The sequence below is a fragment of the Gorilla gorilla genome, chromosome 15, assembly GCF_029281585.2.
Source record: "Gorilla gorilla gorilla isolate KB3781 chromosome 15, NHGRI_mGorGor1-v2.1_pri, whole genome shotgun sequence".
NCBI lineage: Eukaryota > Metazoa > Chordata > Mammalia > Primates > Hominidae > Gorilla > Gorilla gorilla.
In genome coordinates, this window is record NC_073239.2 from 104,902,575 (window position 1) to 104,928,478 (window position 25,904).

Consider the following 25,904-nt stretch of genomic DNA (forward strand, 5'->3'; position numbering starts at 1 on the left):
TATTGGACAGGAGGTGTAAGTTGATATCACAGATGCAGAGAGTAGAACAGTGGTTACCAGACACTAGGGTGGGGCTGGGAAGGGAAGGACAGGAAGAGGTCGGTCAACAGGTACAAAGTAACTATTGGACAGGAGGTGTGAGTTCTGGTGTTTTCTTGCACACTAGGGTGAAGATGGTTAACAGTAAGGTTTTGTGTATTACAAAACAGCTAGAAGAGAGGCTTTTGAATGCTTTCATCACAAAGGAACGATAAATTCATGAGGTGATGGGCATACCCTGATTTGACCATTATACCACATGTATGTATCAAAACATCAAATTGTACCCTGTGTCAATAAAAAATAAAAATATGACAAAGTTTAAATACTCACATTTCCTCACTTCAAAATTTATCAGACAGCTACAGTACCTAAGACAGTGTGGTGCTCACGTCAGGACAGATATAGAGGTCAACAGAAAAAAATTGAGGTTCTAGAAATAAACCCTCAAATTTATTGCCAATTGATTTTCAACAAGGATGCCAAGACAATTCAATGAAAAAGGAATAGTCTTTTCAAAAAATAGTGCAGGGACAACTGGATATTAAAATGCAAGAGAATCAAGTTGGACACACATATAACCCCAGTTAAGAAAGAAAATGGACCAAAAACCTAAACTTAAGATTTAAAACTCTAATAAAACTCTTAAAGGAATACATAAATATAAATCTTCAGAACCTTGAAATAGGCAATAGCTTCTTAGATATGATACCAAAAGCACAAGAAACAAAAGAGAAAACAAAGTGGGCTTCATCACAATTTAAAACTTTTTTTAATTCAAAGGGTACCATTAAGAAAATGAAAGACAACCCATACAAAGGGAGAAAATATCTGCAAATTATATTTCTGATAAGGAATTTTTATATAGAATAAAGAACACTTATGACTCAATAATAAAAACACAAATATCCCAATTTAAAAATGGGCAGAGTTTAAATAGACATTTCTCCAAAGAAGATATACTACTAGCCAATAAGCACATGAAAAGATCCCCACATCATTAGTCCCTAGGAGAATGCATATCGAACTACAATAACATAGCACTTCACATTCACTAGGATGGCTATAATCAAAGGCATGGACAGTAAGAATTGTTAGGGAGGATGTGGAGAATTGTAAGCTTCATAAAACTGCTGGTGGCAATGTAAAATGGTGCAGTAACTTTGGAAAACAATTTGGTAGTTCCTCAAAATCCTAAAGACAGAGTTACCATGTGACCCAGCAATTCCACTCCTACATACATACCCAAGAGAACTGAAAACACGCTCACAGAAAAACTTGTACACATATGCTAATCCACACCATTAGTCATAACAGCCATGATGGGGTTCAAGACACACTCCCCGCAAATATTTTAAAGTGAAATAATTTGAGAAAAATGTAGAAGCAGGAAGTTTACTCTCTGACCTTCTCCTTTCTCCTCTGAAGCAGGTCATAAGACCCTCACTCAACAGGTGCTCTCCCTATATTCCTTATCTCTGAAGACAGTTTCTGGTGAAGAAGATGAGATGCCTACTCACTCTAAGAGCCTGCAGATGAGATCCTGAGACACTGACAAAAAGCTGGCAGAAAGGTTAAGAATTCTCACCAAGACCTGCTCTTCTGGATCTCTGCCTGAAGTACCCGATCGAGAGAAGACAATTAAACAAACAAACAAACAAACAAAAACCTCCTCATCCCTTCCTCTCCAAATGCAGATTCGCAGAAGAAAAACATTCGTTTGGTTTGTGACTCCTGTATAAATTTAGTTTTGGGTGCTCATTACCTGTAGATCCCTTCCTTCCCAGGGTCAGCTATTGCTTTCCTATTTGTCTCATTTTGTGTACTGAGAACCTGGCTTGACTTCCCACCTGTTAGGGATGTGTGAGCTGTCAGTTTTGTGTATGCAGGCAGCCAACTTCAAGTTGGGGGCCCCAAGAATATAACCAGACAAAAATGTGATTTGCACCCTATTTGCAGCTAGTTTACCAACTATCACCAGCTCTGACAGGGAGTGGGGAGTAGGGAGGTTATCTGGGTCTTTCTTTTGACTATCCTTGGGAGTGGTTCTAGGTCTTTGGAGGATCACTTCTCAACCTTTTGACTATGATGAAGTGTAGATTCTGGGAGGGCTGCATCTTTTTACACCCTCTTTTGAGGATCCTCTTCATCCACGGTAAGACATAAAAGGCTTATTGGTTTGTGTTGTGAGTCACTTAATAGACACCTTTGGTTTAAAAAGGTCAATACTGCCAGGAATATTTACTGTTTGTCCTGGCTCAAACCTGATAGTAGGATATTTGAAAGAATTTGTTTTTTAAGAGTCTATGGTCAGGAGTTGGCCGAACTGTAGGCTGACATTCAGAACCTGATATGATACACACACACACACACACATACACCATTTTTTTAAGGCTACTCTGTTCTCTGTTTTGGATCTTGCTTCTCCCATGGGAACTTAGTTGCTAGAAATCCTTCTTCACAAAGCCCTGCTGACGATATGCACTTCCTATTCTGTCTACCTCCTTCTTGTTGGAACTTCATTGACCTCTTTGGGAAGCTTGAGATCTCCCCACACTGGCACCTCTCAGACTTCTTCTTCTCTCCACTGGCTTCTGCTTCTGCTTCCATGTTTTTTCACCTTCATTCTTTCATTCAGTTCCCTTGAATCCTTGATATGTCTGCTTTCAAGCCCCTACCTCCTCCCATGCCTCTGTCCACCTGTCAGACCTATTCCCTTCCTACTCAAGCCCCTCAATCACTTGAATTTTAAGCTCCTTGCTCTCAACAGACTTAAGGTCTCCCCAAAACAACCTGAGGATGAAAAAGGAAAAAGCCACAGCCTCCATAAGGTTACATATCAGGGCAAGGGAAGGTCGTGAAGGTCGTCTCCACAAATACTGGTACACAGGTAACCTTAATTTTATCCCAATTGCCAGGAACAAAGTGGAGAAAAGATGAGAGCCAACTATTTTGTACAACTCAGTGAGTTGTGTGCTATGTTTTACGACTCATGGCTAAAATTTTTTAAATGAAAGCCATAAGATCTTGGCATCTGTCTGTATGCTTATGTATTTACATGTAAAACAAAAGTATTCAGTTTTATATGTTATTTTTCCAATAGTAAAGAAGTGAGTTAATCCAATAGCAACAACAAAAGTTTACCATGGTTTCAATGATGATGGTGAGGTTCCCTAAGCCATCAGTCAGAGCTACGTAGCTTCCTCCTTTCTCTAAATGGCCAACTGTCTTCAGGTAATACCAGCCAGGTTGAGTAAACTGAGTGGTATGAGCTATAGAAAAACAGAAAGTTCCAAATAAGACAAAAATGGTAATAATAGTATTTCTTTTGGAAAAAAAAAAGCTGTATATCAATTTGAGTCTGATTCATCCAAACAAGCTATTTTCTATTTTGGAGGAATATATCTGTCAACCTCATGTTTAAATTTTTAAATAATTAATCTAGATAAATGGTACAATTGCAGGAAGATTCCTGGAATGATGGGTAAAAATAAATGAACCTGTCAGTTCAAGAATATGATCAGTCTTTTTTTTAAGAATAAAATAGTTATTCCCCCCCAAACTTGGTTCATCACTATTTAACCCATCCTAAAATAGCTACCAAAAAAAGGTTTAAAAAGTTAATAATGAATTTCAGAAACTAACTTTATGGTTTCAAACATATTTATTTCCACCACATGTACATTTATTGGTCACCTCCTAAGCTCGTCCTGAAAATGCACTAAGCAATATACCATGTCCCAACCCTTGGAAAAGTCACAAAATTAAGAGTACATTAGTTCATCTAGATAATGTGGGGCCAACAATTTCAACATTCAAGGTGCTGATATACAAGTCTAACCTTAATTTTCTCATATAATTCTCAATATTAGAATATACAAGTCCAATATACAAGTCTAACCTTAATTTTCTCATATAATTCTCAATATTAGAATATACAAGTCCAATATACAAGTCTAACCTTAATTTTCTCATATTTTTTGGAGGACAATTTAAGGAGTTTAGAATAATATCATGATTACATGATTAATATGATTACAAATCTGTCTTAGGAGAGCACAACTAAAAGGGAAAACCACCAAATTTAAGTTTAAAATAAAAACAAATTCACTCCAAATTCATAATTTTCTTCTGAAAGCATTTTACCTTTAAAGAAATTAGCTTTTTAGAAAGATTGTTAGAATTTTAAAACAAAATGGTAATAAATGTTTATAATCTTTTACAAAAAAACTGCAGAAAAAATTTCAACATTATTCAGCAATAGATTTTGTTACTTTGTTTAAAATATAATCACTATTAGTATGGTTATTATCTCCTCATGAAAAAGTGACACTATGCCATCCATCCCTGCATAATCTCAATTTCCCTTGTGACTAATGAATGATACTGTAGTAAAACTTTTGTGTTTCAATAAAAACGGATGTATTATCTATAGCCCTGTTCATTGTCTCTGAGCTATGTAAATTATGTCTTGTCTGGTAGAAATTTAATTAATTTCTTCCCTGTTGTGGGAAACCCAATTTGCCTCCATTGACAATTCATCTCCAATTCCCTTACACTACGAAAATTTGTGCTATGTTGACTTTTCATTTCAACTGTTTCTAACATCTGCCATCTGCCAGGATCCTTCATATCATATGAGTAACATAAAATCTTCAGTATGTGCTCACTTTTAAAATCTTTATGAGCTTTACATTGTCAGCTATTTTGAAATTTACCTTTTCACAACCCACATTTCACAGATTTAGGGGACAATATACAGCCATATTTCACATAACTTTCATATTTACTTATTCATTTGATGATTCAATAATACAGTATTTTTAATCATCTCCCTTTGATTTTGCTAGCATACGATTCTAATTGAAACTCTATTAATATGAGAACAAAGTGTCTTCAAAGCTAATCTTAAGACTTCTACTCTGTTTATAAATACATAATCTTATTAGCAATTATCATTTGTAATTATATCCTTAGATGATTATTTATTTCTGTCTCTATCACTACACAGCTCCTCCTTTTCCTCTCTCTCCCCCTCCTCTCCTACACTTTTCTAAAGGCCTGGTCTTAGAATAATCAGAGAGTAGTCTAGTTACCCAAAATATTCTTATAAAACACTGGCAAATCTTGCTTAAAACTTAAATCTATACTTAAAACACGCATAGACACACAGTTTATATAATCTTCTCTAAGTTTTTTTCTGCTTTGTCTCTTAGAGAAGAATTTAGGGAGTGAGAGATGGAACTGAACCATACCTGATACCCAGACAGGAGATTCTACCACGTAGTGCCCACTCCATGGCTCCTGGGCCGTCATCAACCCGCATCTCCCATAAGGCAACTGTTCATAGTAACTAGCCACTAAATTCCATGCGATTGTGCTAAAAGATTTGATAAAAAAGAAACACCAAGACAACTTGCGATAAAAATGTAAATGTCTAAAAACCTGGAGTAAAAAGACTTTATCATAGTAATACACATCTACATAAATGACAATAAAAGGATCACCCAAAATAAGAAAATATAAGTTGTCTAAATTTATTCACATTTTGAAAAATCCAGTGTGGGGTACATTTTAATATTTTTAATGGTGAATCACATGATAAAAAATACAAATGTATTATGTGCAAATTTTTACTGAACTGTGGTATAGCCAGAAGACGAATCATGCCTTACCAATACCCAACACATCACAAATTTGAGTCAAATACAAATAAAGGCTTTGTGCATACCTACTTTCCTTTCAACAGTCAGCCTTCTTAATGCCCCAGTTTTATGACATAATTTTTATGAACTTGACTCTGAACTGTTCCAAAGTTTTACAATTGAGAATTATTAGAGTCAGAATGCCTGGGTTTAAACCATGGTTTCACCACTTAACCTCTCTGTAAAATGAGGATAATAATTATATCTCTCTCATGTGAGTTTGTAGGGATTAAATGTACTAATGTATAGGAAGAGTATGGAACAAGGTCTGGGCTGTAGTATTGCTATTAAATATGATTCCACTTCATCTATAAGTAGTAATTGGATCCGATTGCTGATCTGCTTTGTGGCCCATTCTTTCTCAGATGATCAGGCCCTAACAGTCCAGAGCAGGTGCTAAACCCTAAAACTTTGACTCTCTGCTTCTCAGGAAATCCAAGGACAAAAGGGAAGTTCTTGAACTTGGTATTGTTGGGTCCCTCACAGATTAAAAAAACAAAGCTTACCCACAGAATTTTATTTTTCCTATCAAGTCCTCATCCAGTATAAAAAAAGAGACTGACATTCTTAGCAAATCAAAGCCTTCTAATTCTATCAGTACAAAGTAGAAATAATAGTCCTAATTTTCAAAACACCTTACTACTAGTGAATATTTTAAGTTCTTATAATTTTGCCCACGATTTGCAAGATGTGTGGTATCCTTTCTGGCTAGTGATAGATGTATAACTCAAGACAAGCTTTCTGGAGGGCATTTTGTAAAATACATACAAAACCCTTCAAAATCTATGTATTTCTGACCATTCCATTTCTAAGAATACAGCCTAAGAAAATAGTCATGGGCATATACAAAGATATTTGTATACAACTGATCATTTCAGTTTGTACAAAGCTATTAATTAAAACAGAGACAACTTCCAATTCTAAAAGAGGAGAATATTCAATAAGCAATAATATATTTTCCACATCAGTGTTTCCCAACTTGTGTGGCATCAGAATCACTTGAGGGCACTGACTAGATGGACAGAATACCAGGAGCCTTCCCTGTAGATTCTGATTCACAATGTCTGGGCAGCTGCCAAGGAGAAGGCATAACAACGAGTGTCCCGGGTGCTTCTTAAGGCAAGTCTGGGAAATGGTGCTTTATGTAACAGAATATTTTAAAATGCATTAAAAATGATGAAGTAGAAATACAGGTAAATGTGAGAAAAAGTTCCTAATGTCGTGTCAAGTGAAAAGCAGTTTTTAAAACAGATTCTATAGTATGGTCTCAATTTTGTATTTAAAATGCATACATGCCAATATAAAACAGGAGGACATTCACTAAAATTGTTAAGGATGGTTAGCTCTGGATCATAAGACTGTAGGTGATTTTGCTTCTTTCTTTGTACCTATCTTCAGTTTTCTAAATTCTCTGCCATGAAGATGCCTTAAAGACCAAATTAAGTTATAACCAAACTCTCCTAAGTGTCTTTTCTTTCACAAAGAGAAGAAAAAGAACAAATACAATATACAGCAACCCACATTAACATCACAACAAATATATAAATATTGGTTTGCTTTTGTTCTATTTATCATTGTTTAAGAAAGCTAATTGGAATCTATTCACAATTCAAGTGTTTTTCAAAGCATTTAAGAAATGCTTCCCTTAGGAACAAAAAAAGTTGTGTTCTCCCTTAAGAACATCTGTTTTTTAAACAAACAATTACACATATTAAGTGATGCCATGAGGAATCAATCAGACAGGCTGGGAAGCAGACAGTCCACAACACAACCAGCCTGGTCTTTTCAACAGATCACTGTCATCAAAAATGAGGAATAAGGAAACCACTCTAGATTAAAGGAGACTTGAGGGGTGTAACTTTTAAATGCAATATGTGTGTGCTTGACTATTCCTTTTCTTAAAAAAAGCTACAAATGACATTTTTGGGAAACAATTAGGAAAATCTGAATATAGACTGAGAATTAAAAACACTCTCATGTATGAAAACATGATACTGTGATCATGTAAAAGAATATCCTTATGTTTTGGAGACACATGCTAAAATATTTAGAGATAAAGTGTCCTTACATATACTATTTACTTTATAATTATTAAAAATACATGTAGCTTGTCAAAAATCAGAGAGCTGCATGTATTTTGCTACATATAAATTATACCTCAATAAACCTGACTTTATTTAATATAGACTATATTCAAATATAGAAAATTAGATATAGATTAGGTATAGGTATAAAAATAGAAGACGCTAATAAGGCAAAATGTTTACAATCATTGAATCTAGGCTGGAAGAATAAGGAATTCCATTTTTTTCTAACTCTTATGTTTTTAAATTTTTTATGATAAGAACTCTAAAACGTTTTTAATAACTTACGAAGTCATATAGCCATTGATATAATTCTGATTTAAAATGCGACCCCAGCAGCCTGCACCCATGTCACTATTTAAAGTGCTAAAGTCTTCAGAAGACCAGAGCTTCTTCCCAGTCAACTTTGCATCTTTTGCTGAATGGGTTCCAGGATAATGAGCCCTAGAAAAAAAAAGGGTGGGAGTCAACGAAAAAAGGTCACGACGTGGCACTTATATACATATAGATTTGTTGAGTATATAAAAATACGAGTCTTCTCCAAGGTTTTCTATTTTAAAACAGTTGGGTAGCTTCCAGGTAGATAATGAATCTAAGCATCTGCTTTATGCCCTTTTGTCTCAGCATGCCATTAAAATGACAGCAAAGAAAACAAAAGGGGATAAACCTACAACAGCATACAGGATAGGAAGGAAAATCATTAATAGATAAGAAATTTCAATCTATTTCTGGAGCTCACAAGATGGATGGAAGCATGTTGAAGGGTGGAGGTAGCAGAGAGGGCCACAGCCTAGAACACTCCAAGAGGAGAATGAAGTAAAGATAAGATTCAGACGTCCCAGGGGAAGCTAAGGAGCTTGGGGCAATAGTAAACGAGTGAGAAGGAGGCCAAAAATAAGACTAGTGAAACCTTTATATAAAGTAGTACTCTCCCCACTACTCCTGTCCTTAGAACACAGAAAGATAGCTTGGCATTTACTCCCAGGCCAAAAACAAAAAACAAAACCCACACATGGTTATTTCTTGAATAAAAAGAATAAGCTACCTTGGGAAAACTAAATTACTGTATCAGAGCAGTGGCGGTTCTCAACCCAGATGATTTTTGTCCCTGGAGGGAATATTTGGCACTATCTGTAGACATTTTTTTCAACCGTCCCACCTGGGGTCAGGGATATTTGCTACTGGCATCTAGAGAAGAGAGGCCAAAAATGCTGCTAAACATCCTACAATGCACAGGACCAACCCCTACAACAAAAAAATTATCCATTGAAAATATCAATAGTGCAGCAGGTGAGAAACTGCCCCAGAAAATGAATGCCTCCTTCACTCTATCATTCAATGGGAGGGGAGTCAGTTGGTGGAAGTATAAATGCATATTCATTACTGCAAGAGTAAAATACTCCCATAATGATGATTGTGGAAGACACTGATTATAGGAATAAAAACAATAAATTTTAAATGTAAAATAGAAAATAGATTGACAATCCAATAAGAGAGCACACTAGCTAAATAACTGTAGGAATAAGAGCATCTACTTTTTAGTTTAAAAATTATTTACAAAAAACAATGCAAGCAAAATAATGGAGATTAAGTTATATCATAATTCTAATCTTTGTAGTTTGGTGTAGTAGTATTTATAACATCAAAAGAATGATTGTGAATACTTGTTTTACTTTTTAGTTATTTAATTCCCTTTTAGGTCACAAATCTTTTAGGAAAAAATCCTATTTGGTAATTCTTTATACCTAGTGAAGATGAATTAGGGCACAATATCAATTTGGCATCCCAGGATTTCATGAGTAAGAAAATAATATACAATATATACTGGAGAACATAAAAAGAAGTATTAGAGAAAAATGAGGTTCCACTAAGATTTTACTGAGTCACTAAACTCAGGTGAAAGCAGGCATCTATCCAATACTGCAAATCTACACTACAAAGATACCAACAGAAATCTAGCATCTAACAGGGTTAAGCAATCATTGTTCTGGAACTATAACGCCCAACCTGAAAAATCTGGCTACGAGTCTTTTAAATAATATAAATTCAAAAAATTACACTTTAGATTTATTCTTCTATCCCACAACCCCATTCTATTTCCATGAAATTCAGCTTTGGTACCTCAGCCAAATGTTAATTTTTAATACTCATCTAGTTGTCATCCAGTTGTCTAGTTGCCAAATGCAGGTTTGGTGTATTTGGTTAAAATATATTTCTATATTAAAGAAAACACTGTAAAGTAATATGCTAGCATGTTACCAATAATCAGTAGATGTTAGGATTATGAGTAAATTCTATTTTTATACTTTTCTACATTTTCCAAATTTTCTATAATGAGCATATTATATTTATAAAATGAAAAAGTAACTTTATTGAAGTTATAGGAATAGGTGATATATCCTTCATTCAGCAAATGATGAAACTGTTACCACATTCAAAACCCAAATGATTTATTACATGATATGAGCAAAGAAAGGCAGAACTAATACTAAAATCTGGGTCTTTCTTAATGTATAGATTTAATGTAAAGGCTCTTTAAGAATATAAATTTTTATTGGGAGGCCAAGGCGGGCGGATCACGAGGTCAGGAGACTGAGACCATCCTGGCTAACATGGTGAAACCCTGTCTCTACTAAAAATACAAAAAAAAAAAAAAATTAGCCAGGCGTGGAGGTGTGTGTCTGTAGCCCCAGCTACTTGGGAGGCTGAGGCAGGAGACTGGCGTGAACCTGGGAGGCAAAGCTTGCAGTGAGCCGAGATTGCGCCACTGCACTCCAGCCTGGGCGACAGAGGACAGAGTGAGACTCTGTCTCAAAAAAAAAAAAAAGAATATAAATTTTTAATGTATATAAGTAGGCAAACATTCTCTATCATTTCACAGCATTATTTTTCAAAACTTCAATAACAGACAAAATTAAGATCATTGAAAGTAAACCAACTTTATAGTTTATCCTAACAGAGGAACATATTTGTACTTTAAAAAATTAGAATTTCTGGCCAAGGCAGAACATGACAGCAGCCCAGTTTCTGAAGCTCCTCAGTACTCCTCCTGAAACCAAACTGACCAACCAGATAAGGGAAAGGAAAAACTCACAGATAACACTGCCATCAAACCAGGTGACAGGGACTCTCCCCAGGAGCCTCGCAGCATCAGAAATGGCCCAGGATCAGCAGATGGTATATGGAAACTGGAAGTGAAAGGGGACTGGCCGGTACTCACACAAAAGGAGTAGACCCTACCCTAAGGGGGAGCATAGAAGACCAACTCAGGAAGATGGGAACATCTTCACAGGCTTGAAGTTAGGGGTCAATGCTCAAAACAGTGAATTCATTAGGAGATCAAACCCAATACTGTAACAGTTCAAACCAGATCTGTCTGGTAGAAATATGATATGAACCACACATAGACAATTTTAAGTTGTCTAGCAGCCACATTAAAAACCAGCAAAGGTCTTTACCACAATAAAACACATAAATGGAAAAAATTTAATTGAATTTACAAAGCAGAAAAACATGGAGAACATAATTTTAATGATATATTAACCCAATATATCCAAAATATTATCACTTAACATGTAATCAGTGTAAAACAATTGTAAATAATATTTTTATATTCAATTTTCAAAACCCAGTGTATATTTTATACTTATAACACACCTAAACTCAAACTAGCCACATTTCAAGTGCTTCCTAAACATATGTGTCTAGTGGCTACTGTATTGAACAATACAGGTTTAAGCAATAACAATTTCAGGAGAAGGTAGCAAATAATCAGGAACGGTAGAGCTTCAACATGAAAATAAGCTGTTTGAAGTAGAATCCAAGTTGAATAAGGCAGGAACACTTTGTTTGAGGGAGAACAACTTTCAGTCACTAAGAAGAATGGGGCCCAGCAGAAACAGACCCTAGAAAGTACTGTAACTGTAAAACAAAAATCTGCAGATATAGCACAGGCCAAGCACAATATGAATGAGGCAGGGAGGAATAGTCTTCCTATGAAGATGTGAGCCAAGAAATATCTCCTGAACAAAATTCCAATAGCCAAAAATTGGAAACAGTCTAAATGACCATTAAAAAATAATACACAGATAAGTTGTGGTATGCTACATTTAGCATCCAACAATTGGATGCTAAACAATAAATATGAACTACCTCTATATATAACAACATGCATTAATCTCACAAATTTATATAATATTGGCTGAAATAACAGCTACTATAGGATGCCATTTAAATAAAGTTTTTAAACCGGCAAAATTAGTCCATGGTGTTAGAGGTTAGATTAGTAGTTATCTTTAAGGCAAAAAGAGAGCTTAATTATTGGAAAGATTTCCAAGGAAAAACCTTTCCAAGAGGAGATATCAGTAACCAAGCTTCTTGGGCACTGATAATTTTCTGGGTGGCTGTTACATAGGTACGTTCACTTTGTGATAATTCATTAAGCTATTATCCGATGATTTTTGTACTTTTATATATGTATGTATGTATGCTGTACTTCAATTAAAAATGTTAAAGATGAATTGTTAGCAATATAGGAAATTAAAATGAGAGAATTATAGAAGAATTATTTTTAAAAACACACTTTGGAAATGAAGGCTAAACTAGAAGGAACATAAGACAGAACAGACACTGTGGAAAACACAGTGAGGAATATAGAATAGTAAGGATAAAATAATAGAAAACATAAATAAAGAGATAGAGAAAAATTCAGAGAAATACAAAATAAAGGCATATGCAAATAAGACCAAAGTATAACTGGTGCTTCTAAAAAGAAAACCAAAGTAATGGAGTGGAATAATGATTTAACTTATAACTTAAGTAAACCTTATTGAAATAAGAAAATACTTAAATATAGACATTAAGAGAGCATATATTATATATCTGGAAATGGTAAAGTGTATACAAAAACTAAACTTTAAAGATGAATAAAAATATTCTTTGGGCATAAAGGAATTGTGTCAAGTTACTTATAAGGAAAAGGAAATATCTCTGGAGTCAAAATTCTCAATAGCAACATTTTATGTAAATAACTAATGGAGCAAATTTTATGATATATTTACACATATTTGAGAATTAAAAAAGGATTATATCCAGTCAAACTGTCCTTCAAGTATAAAGGTCACAGATAAACATCAACAAACATCTGAACACATCAAGAAATATTGTTTCCATTAGCACTTTCTGAGACATTTAATAGATAATTACACTTCTGATATCCAAGAAAATGAGGGAGAAACTTTGGCAAAAGACTTGAAGGTGAGCATTTAATATGTTTAATGGTAGAGTGAGATTAAAAGAAATAGTAATTAAATTACATATATAACTATTACACACTTGGCTAAAGTACAACTAATACAGCTACATGAAGTAGGACAAGAAGGAAAGAAGGTGAAATGTAAACTAAGTTTGCAGATTATTTGGGAGTAAATAGTTAAAACTTGTAGCTGTCAAATCAATATAGTAGAAGCTTAAGTTCATGTAAGAGTACAAAAATTAAAACTAAGATAATTCTGGAAATTAAAATTCCACGGTAGGGGAGAAAAAGGGAGGAAGAAGTTATCAAATAATTTTAGTATTGCTCATAGTAAACCAACAGACAATAACTAAACGAAGAAGAAACCAAGAGTATTAGTATGAAGCAGTTCCTCAACCTCAGCACTATTAACATTTTGGGCTGGATCATTTTTTGTTATGGGAAAACTATCCTGTGTACTAAAGGATGTTTAGAAACATTCATGGCCTCCATCCATTGGATTCCAGTGGCACCGCCCTACCTATTTGTGGCAATTAAAAATATTTCCAGGCATTGCCAAATGTCCGTCTGGGAGGCAAAATTATTCTCAGTTTAAAATACTGGTATAAATCAGTATAAATGTAATTGATAGAACAAAAACCAAACCTTGCTAAATAACAAAAGAAACAACTCCTTAAATAAGTGCAAAGTAAACAAATCACATAGCAGAATAGCTTGTATTAGTACATGGATAGTATAAATCATTCAATAACAAAAGACAATATAGTAGTATAGAAAACACAAACATCAGTTATATTTAAAAATGAGTTTAACTCATTCATTAAAATATAAAGATTTTCAGAGGAACTTTAAAAAAGCAAAATCTAACTCTATGCTATATGCAAGCAATGCACATAAAAGAAAACGGCCTTGAAAGGTAAAGAATAAAAGGGCAAAAATATATTAGGCAAATCCTAATGAAAAGAAAGCATGGATCTCTTAGTCACACAGAAAGCAGAATTCAGGCCAAGAAGCTTTAAACGAGACAAAGAATGGCATTTTCTAATGATAAGAAATAAATCATAATGAAGATAAAACATTCATCAGTATTTACATACCAAATAACAAAGCAGAAGCTTCCAGTATTTACGTACCAAATAACAAAGCAGAAGCTTCCACACAGCAAAAACTGCCTAAGATTGAAAGGAGAAATAGACCCCACTAACATAAGGAAACAAACACACCTGGGTAGCCCTGAACAGTTCAAGTGGACAAAATCGTTAAGATACAAAATACCTGAACAATATAACCAAAAAGGTTATATATAAACTCAATTCTGTATCCTAATAAAGAATACATCTTAATAAATCAAAATACGCTCTTGAGATAGTCAAGAAAAAAGTGAAGGTATTTTTTCAGATTTTTTTTTAATAAGCTCCTGAGAAATTACCCCAAAAAATGTAAATAATACATTTGGTATTAAATGGCCACAATGCAATAAAATTAGAAATTAATGATAAAACAGCCCTATGAGATAAAACTAAAGCAGTACTCAGAGGAAAATTCATTACATTAAAATACCTATATCAATAAAAAATGAAGTACATATCCAAGTCCTTCATGAAGATACAGTAAAACCCATATTTTCATGCAATATTTTTATAAGAAAATATATTTAAGATTAACACAACTTTGTTTTCCTTCAAGACTTCAACTATTTATGAAAGCTTTAACAGCAAAACTTTCATTTTAATTTCAATGTATAAAATGTTTAAATATAATTAAGAAATTTTATCTTGCAAAAAAAAATTAAGCCTAAATCTAACCTAACCTAAATCTAACCTAAACTACCAATTTCAAAAACCATTGAAAAAGGATAGATGAGCAAGTTATATTAAACTGTAGGGGTTGAAATCAGTAAAATCCAGACTGACACAAAGTTTGTAAGACAAACAACCCCGTTCTTCAACAAATTAAAAGAAAGAAAAAGAGCAAGAACATAAAGATTAGAACAGATTTAAATATCAACCAATCACAATGCATGAATTTTAAATGGATCCAGATTCAATCAACTAAAACTATAAGATAATAATAATGGATATTTAATATCAAAAACTATTACATTTTAGGTATAATAATGGTATTGTTTATGGTAAGTAGAAAAATAATCCATATCTTTGGAGACACATACACAGTAATATTTTTATGGAAGAAATAATGTCTGGGATTTCTTTCAAAGTAATGTAGGCAGGAAAGGAAGAGGAGTAGATAGACGCATGGATGAAGAATTGGTCATGGATTCACAGTTCAAGAGGCTGAGTGATAAGAACATAGATATTCATTGTATTATTCTGCCTATTTTTGTGTACATTCAAAATTCTTCATTAAAAAAATAAAGCACATGGAGAGATCAATCAGTCTTCACACTGGATAAAGAACAAATTCTACACACATACATACACACACACACACACAAACATACATATCCTATTTTTCAAATGTTTATATCCTGAGTCATGGTAGAAAAAATGTAAATTCACTTTTTAAAAAAAATGAACCCAATGAGGTCAGGGCCCAGAGTGCTAAAAGGCAGAAATGGAATAAAGAGTAGGCGTCAAAACTATACTACTAAGAAGGCATGACAAAAGTTATTGTCAGTGATCACAATGAACCATTTACAAAAGTGTTCATGCAAGAACTTCCAACCACAGAATATCTGAGAGTTTGAAACTAATTTCACAACTTTGCCTGTATAATTTCTAAAATTAAATACAGGTATTACTCTGCCCCTTAATCTAAAACAAAGCCCTGTTTTATTATTCCAAACATCAACATGCTTTTTAAAAGCTATCAATACATGTTTGTCATAGAAAGATCCTAAAATATATTTAAAAGAGAAAATAATGAACTATGAGCCATGCATGCTTCAGGTAAGTAAATACAGGAGAGCTACCTTCTGAGAATGTAATCAAATGGGGAGAAGGCAAGAAAAAGATAGTTGATACACAGAGCAAGCAATCAGAAACTGCTAGTTTTCCAAGTAAAACATGCCTTACCCTATAACATCAACCACCTTGAAGAGTTCGGCATCAAGGAGCATGGATGCAGAGATGGACTCCCAGAGATTATCACTTGCTATGATTTTCACTCGCTGGAGACCTTGATAATTCAGCATTTTTCTTAATACCTTTTGGAGTAAGAAACAGAACATATGAAAGGATACAAATGAATTTTTAGCTGTTGAATTTATGACCAAGATAGATAAAGTTATCTTTACAAATCAGCGTTCTGGATAATAGCTTCTTTTGTTTGTTTGTTTGTTTTTCTCAGACAGAGGCTTCTCTGTCGCCCAGGCTGGAGTGCAGTGGCAGGATCTCAGCTCACTGCAACCTCTGCCTCCAGGGCTCAAATGATTCTCCTGCCTCAGCCTCCCAAGTAGCTGGGATTACAGGCACGCGCCACCACGCCTGGCTAATTTTTGTATTTTTTAGCAGAGACAGAGTTTCGCCATATTGGCCAGGCTGGTCTTGAACTCCTGACCTCATGGATGATAATTTCAATACTATATTTTCTCAATAGAAACATCCCTCCTATGGAAAATAAAAGCATTACCCTTAAGATAACCTACTTCACTAGGAATGTAAAAAGAAAAAAAAAACACAAGGGGTAAAATGTTTTAGAGGATTTTCACTTTGACTTTAAAATTACGTTTAACCATGGAAATATGGGGGGGCGGATGAAACAAAAATAATCAAATGGTACTACCCTGAAATAACCACCATTATTTTGCTATGCATTCTTCCAGGAAGCCTCTTATGCAGACACAATAATAAAATGGGTAACATACTAATCATACCATTTGGCAAAATGCTTTAACTTATCATTTTAAGTATTTTCCACGGTCTTCAAATATTCTGCCATTATTAAACAGGAGAGCAAATAAAATTTACCTGTAGGACTGTCCACCGACAAAAATTAAAAGTAACAAGCTAAATTCTAACAGGAAATAAACAAAGCACAAACAGTACCTACTTTACTACTCAGTACTATGCTTGGGCCCCATGAGGACTCTAAAAGAAGTATGAGAGGGAGCCCTCACCCTTAGGTGGCAAACACACTCAACAGGACACCAAAACTAACAGGGCATACTAGAAAATCAAAGGGCAAGTACACACCAAAATGTATGTATTGCCTATATGCAAATCAAGAGCAGAGAAAAGGAGACATTATTTTACTCAGGATCAGGAACATCAGATTTCATACCACAAGCAGTTCTTGATGAATGGATACAAATACGCCCACTACTATAGCCCCCAAGGACTCGGAAATCTCTGGCACATAGCAGCAGATGCTCAATACTACTGGTTGAAGAAATTAAGAAAGAACAAAGAATTTCACAAGCTCTCTCTTCACATTCCAACTTCTCTGAACTAGGGCAATTTCCAATTAATGTGCTCTTTTAGGACGCAAATAATAAAAGCTCCAATTAAATCCATGGTATACTTTTCAACAGACGGTTTCTTAAAATAGATATATTATAGGATTTTAGAAAACGGGGTGAAAATTAGAGGTGGCAGTCTAAGTTCATCTTTCAAACTGGATCAGTTGAGTTCTAGGACACCCTAGAAGTCTACAGCATGAACAGATCCTTCGTAGCAAACTGAGACCAACTCTCAAGATTCAGTAGGACTGAGAACCCCTATCCCTCTAGCAGGAGGATCAATCCTGAATTTCATCACCCTGAAGTTCTTCCTTTTCTTTGAGACGGAGTTTCGCTCTTGTTGCCCAGGCTGGGGTGTAATGGCACGATATCGGCTCACTGCAACCTCTGCCTCCCAGGATCAGCAATTCTCCTGCCTCAGCCTCTCGAGTAGCTGGGATTACAGGCATGTGGCACCATGCCTGGCTAATTTTATATTTTTAGTAGAGACAGGGTTTCTCCATGTTGGTCAGGCTGATCTCGAACTCCTGACCTCAGGTGGTCCGCCACCTTGGCTTCCCAAAGTGCTGGGATTACAGGCGTGAGCCACTGCACCCGGCCTCTTTATTCTTACAGAGAAGAGGAAGAGCAACTTAGTCAAATTTGCATTTTTCACTACGGATGGATCTAGTCTTTCTAGTCCTAGTCCTAGAAAATCCCAGTAAGACTGCTTACTTTTTTATACAGTGTATTTGAATAACATTCCAAAATTTACAAGTCTACATGCTATGATTTCTAAATAAGTTTCCATCCATAAGTCATTACGAACAGCATTCTTTTGAGCAGTTTTATCTAACATATTTTCAGATTATGTTTTTGTTTTGGAACTTTCTCATCCAGAAAAAGCTTAAATAGAAGCTCTATTTATAAGACAAATGGAAATGAACTTGTTCTGGTTGAAGTGAATGAAGGTCCAAAGACCCACACTTCCATTTCCATCCACTATCCTCAGACCCTAGATGAGATTTTCCAGACACAATTTAGAAAACTTAAGAACACCACTGAAAACCACGATAAATCATACATATCAGTAGCAAAAAACAACAAAAAAAAAACTTTAAAGAAACAATACCCTTGTCATCTTTATATAAATTGCTCCTTTGTATTATATTTATTTCTACTATTAAAAACAAATCCTTATTCTTTCCAGGGGTCATCTTATTATCCCATAAATATATATTCATTAAGGTTATCCAGTCTGAGCACCTACATTCGTCATTATTGAACTCTTTGTGACAGGCATTTCTTTTTTTTTCTTTTCTTTTCTTTTGAGACAGAGTCTCGCTCTTTTTGCCCAGGCTAGAGTGCTCACTGAAACCTCTGCCTCCCAGGTTCAAGCGATTTTTCTGCCTCAGCCTCCCAAGTAGATGGGATTACAGGCATCTGCCACCACGCCCGGCTAATTTTTTTGTATTTTTAGTAGAGATGGGGTTTCACCATGTTGGTCTGGCTGGTCTCAAACTCCTGACCTCAGGTGATCCACCTGCCTCAGCCTCCCAAAGTGCTGGGATTACAGGCACGAGCCACTGAGCCTGGCCTGCAACAGGCATTTCAACAAACGGAACACAGATCCCAATAAAATCTTGCTGGAAAAAAATGGCAAACACAAAGTAAAAAGTTTTTGTATCCTGAGAGATTTTACTGCAAGAAAACTCAAGGTTCAAAAAAAAGGAAATGAAGTCTAAACTGTCTGAAACACTGAAAATATGTCTTAGAGCAACAATTAGTCTTTCAAATCAGGTTAGTTGAATTAGAATGCACTGGAGTCAGCAACAGACTCTTAATAGTAAAAAAGTTCAAATAACATAAAATATAGCCCTGTCTTATTTCATTAGTTTAAAAGAAAATGGAAACCGTAATACTTTTAATGTTTCCCTCAAATGAAATGACCACAAGAGAGACACGTGTACAATCACAAGAAAATAAAACTTAAGCTTTGAAATGTCAAATTTGGGTATTTAAAAAGTTCATCACTTTTCACTATGAAGATGCTGTAGCAACACCATCCACCTCATTACAGAGTTATCCAGTATACATGCACCAACTTGGCTTCTGCTCTGTCCCCTTACTGCTCTTATCAGACCTGTGCTCACAGCAGGCATGACTTTCCACTTACAATCCCTGTGCTCCAATCTTATTAATAGCTCCACTGCCCCACCTCCCCCACCCATCCTGCTCCCACCACCACACTCCCATCAGCATACTTCAACCTGGAATTGCCCTTGAGTACCCAGCTCTGGCTGCAATAGATCTTCTCAGTCTATGCCTTCTCCACACCTACAACTACAGATTAATTAAAATATGCCATTATTGGCTGGGCGCAGTGGCTCATGCCTGTAATCCCAGCACTTTGGGAGGCCGAAGCGGGCGGATCACAAGGTCAGGAATTCAAGACCAGCCTGGCCAAGATGGTGAATCCCCGTCTCTACTAAAAATACAAAAAAATTAGCCGGGCGTGGTGGTGGGCACCTGTAATCCCAGCTACTCAGGAGGCTGAGGCAGAGAATTGCTTGAATCCGGGAGGCAGAGGTTGCAGTGAGCCAAGATGGCGCCACTGCACTCCAGCCTGGGTGACAGAGCGAGACTCTGTCAAAAAAAAAAAAAAAAGCCATTATTCCAGTGAATACATTAGCTTACTGATGGGGGTCAGTGCCCCCACCCTTCCTCCATTGTCTAATCCATCTTTCATGACTTGTTTCTCCCCCATATCCCTTTACCTCTCAATCTTCAGTTCTTTGCACATGCTATGCCCCTGCCTTAGCAAAGTGGAGAGTTCCTATCCATCCGTTCTTGAAGATTCAAACTACACATCACCTCCTCTAAAAGACTTCCCTAATCAACCCAGGCAGAGGTGTCATCTCCTCTGTGCACCTTTTAAGAACCCTGTAGGTGTATTATTCCATTATTTGACACATTCCAAATTATGACACATTTTAATTGTCTATATCTGACTTTGTAACCACCCTCCCCAATACAAAAAATCCTTTTGGGCAGAAAACAGTATTCTCTATCCTTATATTATAACCATACACACAATGCCTGACAAACCAGTGTTGAGCAAATAAATGCTCTATGATTAACCGAATGAAGAGATGAAAGAAATGTATTGAACCTTATCTACTTAAGAACATAAAACATCCAAATCAAAGAAAATTTTTTTCTATAAACACGCATGTGCAAGTATCTTTTTTGTATAATGACTTCTTTTCCTTTGGGTAGATACCCAGTAGCAGGATTGATGGATTTGTGAAAATATGGAAATAGCCCAAATACCCATCAATCAGTATGAGTGGATAAAGAAACTGTGGGGTATGTATACAATGGACTACTACTCAGCCACAAAAAGGAATGCATTAATGGCATTTGCAGCAAGCTGGATGGGATTGGAGACTATTATTCTAAGTGAAGCAACTCAGGAATGGAAAACAAAACATCGTATGTTCTCACTCATAAGTGGGAGCTAAGTTACGAGGATGCAAAGGCATAAGAATGATACAATGGACTTTAGGGACTCAGGGGGAAAGGATGGGAAGGAGGTGAGGGATAAAAGACTACAAATTTGGTTCAGTGTATACTGCTCCAGTGATGGGTGCACCAAAATCTCACAAATAACCACTAAGGAACTTACTCATGTAACCAAATACCACCTATTCTCCAAAAACCTATGGAAATAAAAAAAAATTAATATAAAAATTTTTGAAAACTTGAAATAAAATACTGTCCCAAAATTATATTTCTTAGAGAAAAGATACATACAAGAAGACAAAAGGAAGTGAAAAGTAAACTAAAGATTAGCTCCACCTGAAAAGTGAAACTGCCATTTTTTTTCCAATGGCAGAAGTTATTATTCTGTTTTTCCTTTCCTGGAAAATAGCAATTACAGTAGTTACCTCATAGGTAAGGTTGTGAGAATTAAATGGAGATAAATAGGAAAAGTGGAACAAAAATAACACAATTGGCAGATGTTACTGCTACCTCTTTGCTAATCACAAAGAGAAACATGTACTATAACACACTCCAATAGAAAACAAGAATTAGAATATATGCCGTAAGTTTTGACAAAAGACAAAGAAAAAAAGCTACATTTCTTGAAGTTCTAAAAATCTAAAATGATATAATTGTTTCATAAAATTTATCAGAATTCCAAAACTAATGAATTTTAAAATAGAAAAATTCAACACAACTCTTTAGACAAAGGTAATTCGGGGCTCACAAAGAATTACATATGCTTTAATATCAGGAATATAAACATTGTGAAGATTTTGCTTGAATTTTATGTCACAACCAGCAAAATAAATAACTGTAGTATAAAAAATACGGTGTTTCCAACACAAATTTCCTACTATTTTCTGTGTTTGGAACCATAAGGAATTATTCACTAAAAAGTTAAAAACAGAAAGATACTAAAGTTGTACACACCTTAATATAATTGGCATTATATGACCTCTCATTCCAAATCTGCAAAACAAAAAGTCAAAAAAGTCTGAATTGAAAGTTACAAAATGTCAGAAAGTAGATTATCGTTACGATACCATTTCTCTCATCATCTTTCATATTATCTGATAAGCCATTTTTTAACTTTATGGGATATCCTGCCATAGAATTTATAGATAGCTATAAGATAGCACAACTTTTTAAAAATTAAAATATTATTTTTAAAAACCTTAAAATATTTAGTGGGTATTTTTCAAAAAGTAATTTATTCCAAAGATTTTCAACCATGGAATATTCATTAATTCATTCAACACATACTGACAGTACAATGTGTGCCAGAAACTATACTAGGCATTAGAGAACTAATAGACGAGGAAACTGTTACAACAATTATGACAAGATCCCTGAAAGCCAAGTATTAATATGTATACTGTATAGAAGGCCTATTTTTACGCATACACAGAGAATCACAGTAATACACTAGTCACAAAAGCAACTCTGAATGAGGATGGATAAAAGGAACATATATACATCTATTAGGTTTAGAGTCATGAAGCATGGGGTTTTAGAATTGAAAGAACTTCCATAACTTCACAGTTGAGAAAACTGTTAATAACAAGAGACGATTCTAGAATCCAGGTGCAGGTCTTTTTACTCCAATGATACAGGAAAGGGTTTATCAATGAACCTCCTCATCATAGCATTTGTTGTCATGAGTCTAAACAAGATGTGAATCACCCATTACTTGTGACCGTACCATAAGAGAAAGCTATTAGACCAAACCTACATTTAGTCTCACTACAGGTTATAAATGTCCTGACATTTAAGAAAGTTCTCCGGCCAGGCGTGGTGGCTCATTCCTGTAATCCCAGCACTTTGGGAGGCCGAGGCAGGTGGATCACGAGGTCAGGAGTTTGAGACCAGCCTGGCCAACATAGTGAAACCCCGTCTCTAATAAAAAGAAAAAAAAATTAGCTGGGTGTGGTGGCGGGTGCCTGTAATCCCAGCTACTTGAGGCAGGAGAATCACTTGAACCCAGGAGGCAGAGGATGCAGTGAGCCAAGATCACAACACTGCACTCCAATCCGGGCGACAGTGTAAAAAAAAAAGGAAAGTTCTCAAATATAAACTAATTTTTCAGTCATAATTTGGAAAAGGATAGCAAAAACTAGTATATTCTTTCTTCTGACTTCCTCCAGCCCTTGGCTCATCCTCATGCCCTGTATCATCATGTAGTATTGCAGTTTATATGTTCCAGCATCTACTTCTCTTACTGAACACAAGAGCTTATTAATCTTAGTAGCCCTCAAATACTACAGTCACAGTTCCTGCAACACAGTAGGAACTCAATAATTGTTTGCTGATAATCTAAGTCATGATTGCATGAAAATGTTTAAGTATTAGTTTTAACTGATGGTATATTAATAAGCAAATGATTATGGAGACCCACTATGTGTGTGTTAAGGCTCTGTGGGGTACGATGCAGCCTGGGGCATGCCTCCACCCAGCCAACAGACAAGTTGGACATGATATCATTTTTCATACTTTTCAAATCCTTAAAAGGTGTTAACTAACAGTTTGTGACAGGTGAACGCAGATTTCAGCCAGCCTGCCAAATCTGGCCCATCATCTGTAATTTTACAACTTGAGAGCTAAAAGTGCTTTTAGTTTTAAATAGTTACATTTTAAATGGCTATATATTTACCTCAAGATCCTCAATATTGCCTTTTGGCCCACAAACCCAAAACTATTTATGCTCTGGCCCTTTAATAAAAAGTTTGCCAATCTTTGGCTTAAGACAACAAGAGGATAAAATGAGACTAACCCATAAGCTGTATAGGAAACACAGCACTGTTGTAGGAACCAGAGAAAGTAGGGAAAGCTTTGAAGGAGAATTTGAGTTGGGTTGATACAAAAAAAAAAAAAAAAAAAAAACCCAGCTCAGAGGAAGGAGGTATACACTCAACACAGTTTTCAAAAGTGGGAACACTGGGATGGGCAAAGGGGAGCAATTAAAGGTCACATGTACTTAGTTTGTGTTATTATCAGACACCATTAGAACAAATTAGTCTCATGACATAAAATGGTTAGTCAAAAAGTACCACAGAATCAAATTATTTTTTAAATTACAAATAAATGTCCAAAACTGAATCATATTTTAAATATATTACTAACTCCAATATAATCAATGTCCAAATCATGGTAACGCTTGGCGCCCACAATCCAGGTCACGACATAATAGGCAGTCAGCTGAAGATTGACATAAGGCCAGTCGAAACCTTTTCCCAGCCATCCAGGGAATGACCATGGCAACCCTGCAGAGAGAAGGGAGGAGGCAAAGGTAGAGGAGGTATAACGGTGCTGGCGCTATTGAAAATAAAACAAATTTTTTTTAAGAAAAGCATTCAACTAGCAAAAAACCAATACAGATCTGACTAAAGGAAAGTTTATATACCATATAAAAATTATTGAAATCCTTTCCAATCTATAGACACTATAATTCCTTATTGATCCCTAGAGTCAGGTCCCATAATTTCAAATGTTCTTTCCAAGAAGAAGAAAAATAACAAATACAAACACCTCTCTCCAAGACCCTTACCAATAGAAAGAAATGTGCCATATGTTTTAACTTAACATGTCCACTCACTGTTGGAATGTTCAATATTCAACTTCTGTTCTTTGAGGTCAAACCAAAGAATTCTAAAAGGCTTATGCCAAACTACTCCTTTGAGTTATGTATAACACAAATTTATCATTCAATTGTACATCTTCTTACAATTTAGGGTCCTTAAAATATTAATCAGTCAGGCAATCTAATTTAGCAAAACTAGTTTGTTCTTATATCAATATAAATGACAATGACTCCATAGAGAAATATACCCTTGTTAAGTGATACACATCAAATAAGTCCATATTCTTCCAATAACCCTGATTATGTTTAAGTAAAAAAATGAGAAGAGTAGAAAAGTACTTATTATAATTCTAAATTTAACTTGCTACTAATATATTAAAATAAGCTCAACAGTTAAGTTCCTCAGCAATAAATATATTACCAAACTAGTTCACCACTGAAAAAAATAAAAATCGAAATGACAAAATGCTTATTTTCTAAACTCAGGAGGAACACCCAAGTGTATTACATAAGAAATGTGACATTAAAGTAATAGAATTCTCGAAAACAATGAAATGCTAAATGCAATCTGAAGGCCTACCAAGTCTTTGTTAGGACATGGTTTAGCATGCCATATTTTCTACATTTAAATGAGGTCTGACCTTGGAAGCAGTCTAGTGGATATGTGCTGAATTCAGTGATGCTTTTACTGCTCACAGCATTTCTGGAATCTCTTACAAAAGCCCATTTATAAAGAACATACTTACTCCTAATTTCTTTTAACTTAGAAAATATTACTTTTCTTTAACTTGACTGTTGAGAAAATTATTTTTTAAATAACTAGAAATCAGGTCTTTAAAATGAATCATTAATTTCATTTAACTTAGTTTGAATTTAAGCCTGTTTCAAAAAATCAAATTCATTTCAAATGATGAAAGTATCCCATCACTCTGGATGTTTGAAATACTTCACAAGCTCTGTACACATTCTCACAGAACTGTGAAATGTACATAGTCCCATTTAAGCAACTAGCCAATGATCCTCCCAATAGAACCTAAGCCCCACAGGTGCAGGAACTGGGGATGGGATTGGCTTCCTGAGTCCCAGAACAGTAACCAGCATATTATTGAAGTTCAAAAACTAACTAATAAACAAAAAACACTTTTGTATGTACCTTTTCTAAAAATAGGGTTCACTACTACATGCAATATACAATTTTGTAACTAGTTAGGTGTACTACTGCATGTAATATACAGTTTTGTGAATAGTATTACCCTTTTACAAATACTGATGACAGATCTTGTGAAGGAAAGTAGTT

At 35.1% G+C, this 25,904-nt stretch overlaps 1 protein-coding gene across 7 annotated transcripts in view; it reads right to left on the reverse strand.

Annotated features, from left to right (window-relative positions):
* GALC (galactosylceramidase) overlaps positions 1 to 25,904 on the reverse strand; it is a 109,812-nt gene that overhangs the window by 75,876 nt on the left and 8,032 nt on the right. For all 7 annotated transcript variants that reach the window (XM_055361797.2, XM_019010001.4, XM_055361798.2 and 4 more), the window contains 6 exons: positions 24,151 to 24,290; positions 21,961 to 21,999; positions 16,118 to 16,248; positions 8,117 to 8,272; positions 5,295 to 5,419; positions 3,184 to 3,311 (listed from right to left, as the gene is read on the reverse strand). In XM_055361797.2, coding sequence (XP_055217772.1) covers positions 3,184 to 3,311; positions 5,295 to 5,419; positions 8,117 to 8,272; positions 16,118 to 16,248; positions 21,961 to 21,999; positions 24,151 to 24,290 — 719 coding nt within the window. The remainder of the gene's footprint in view (positions 1 to 3,183; positions 3,312 to 5,294; positions 5,420 to 8,116; positions 8,273 to 16,117; positions 16,249 to 21,960; positions 22,000 to 24,150; positions 24,291 to 25,904) is intronic.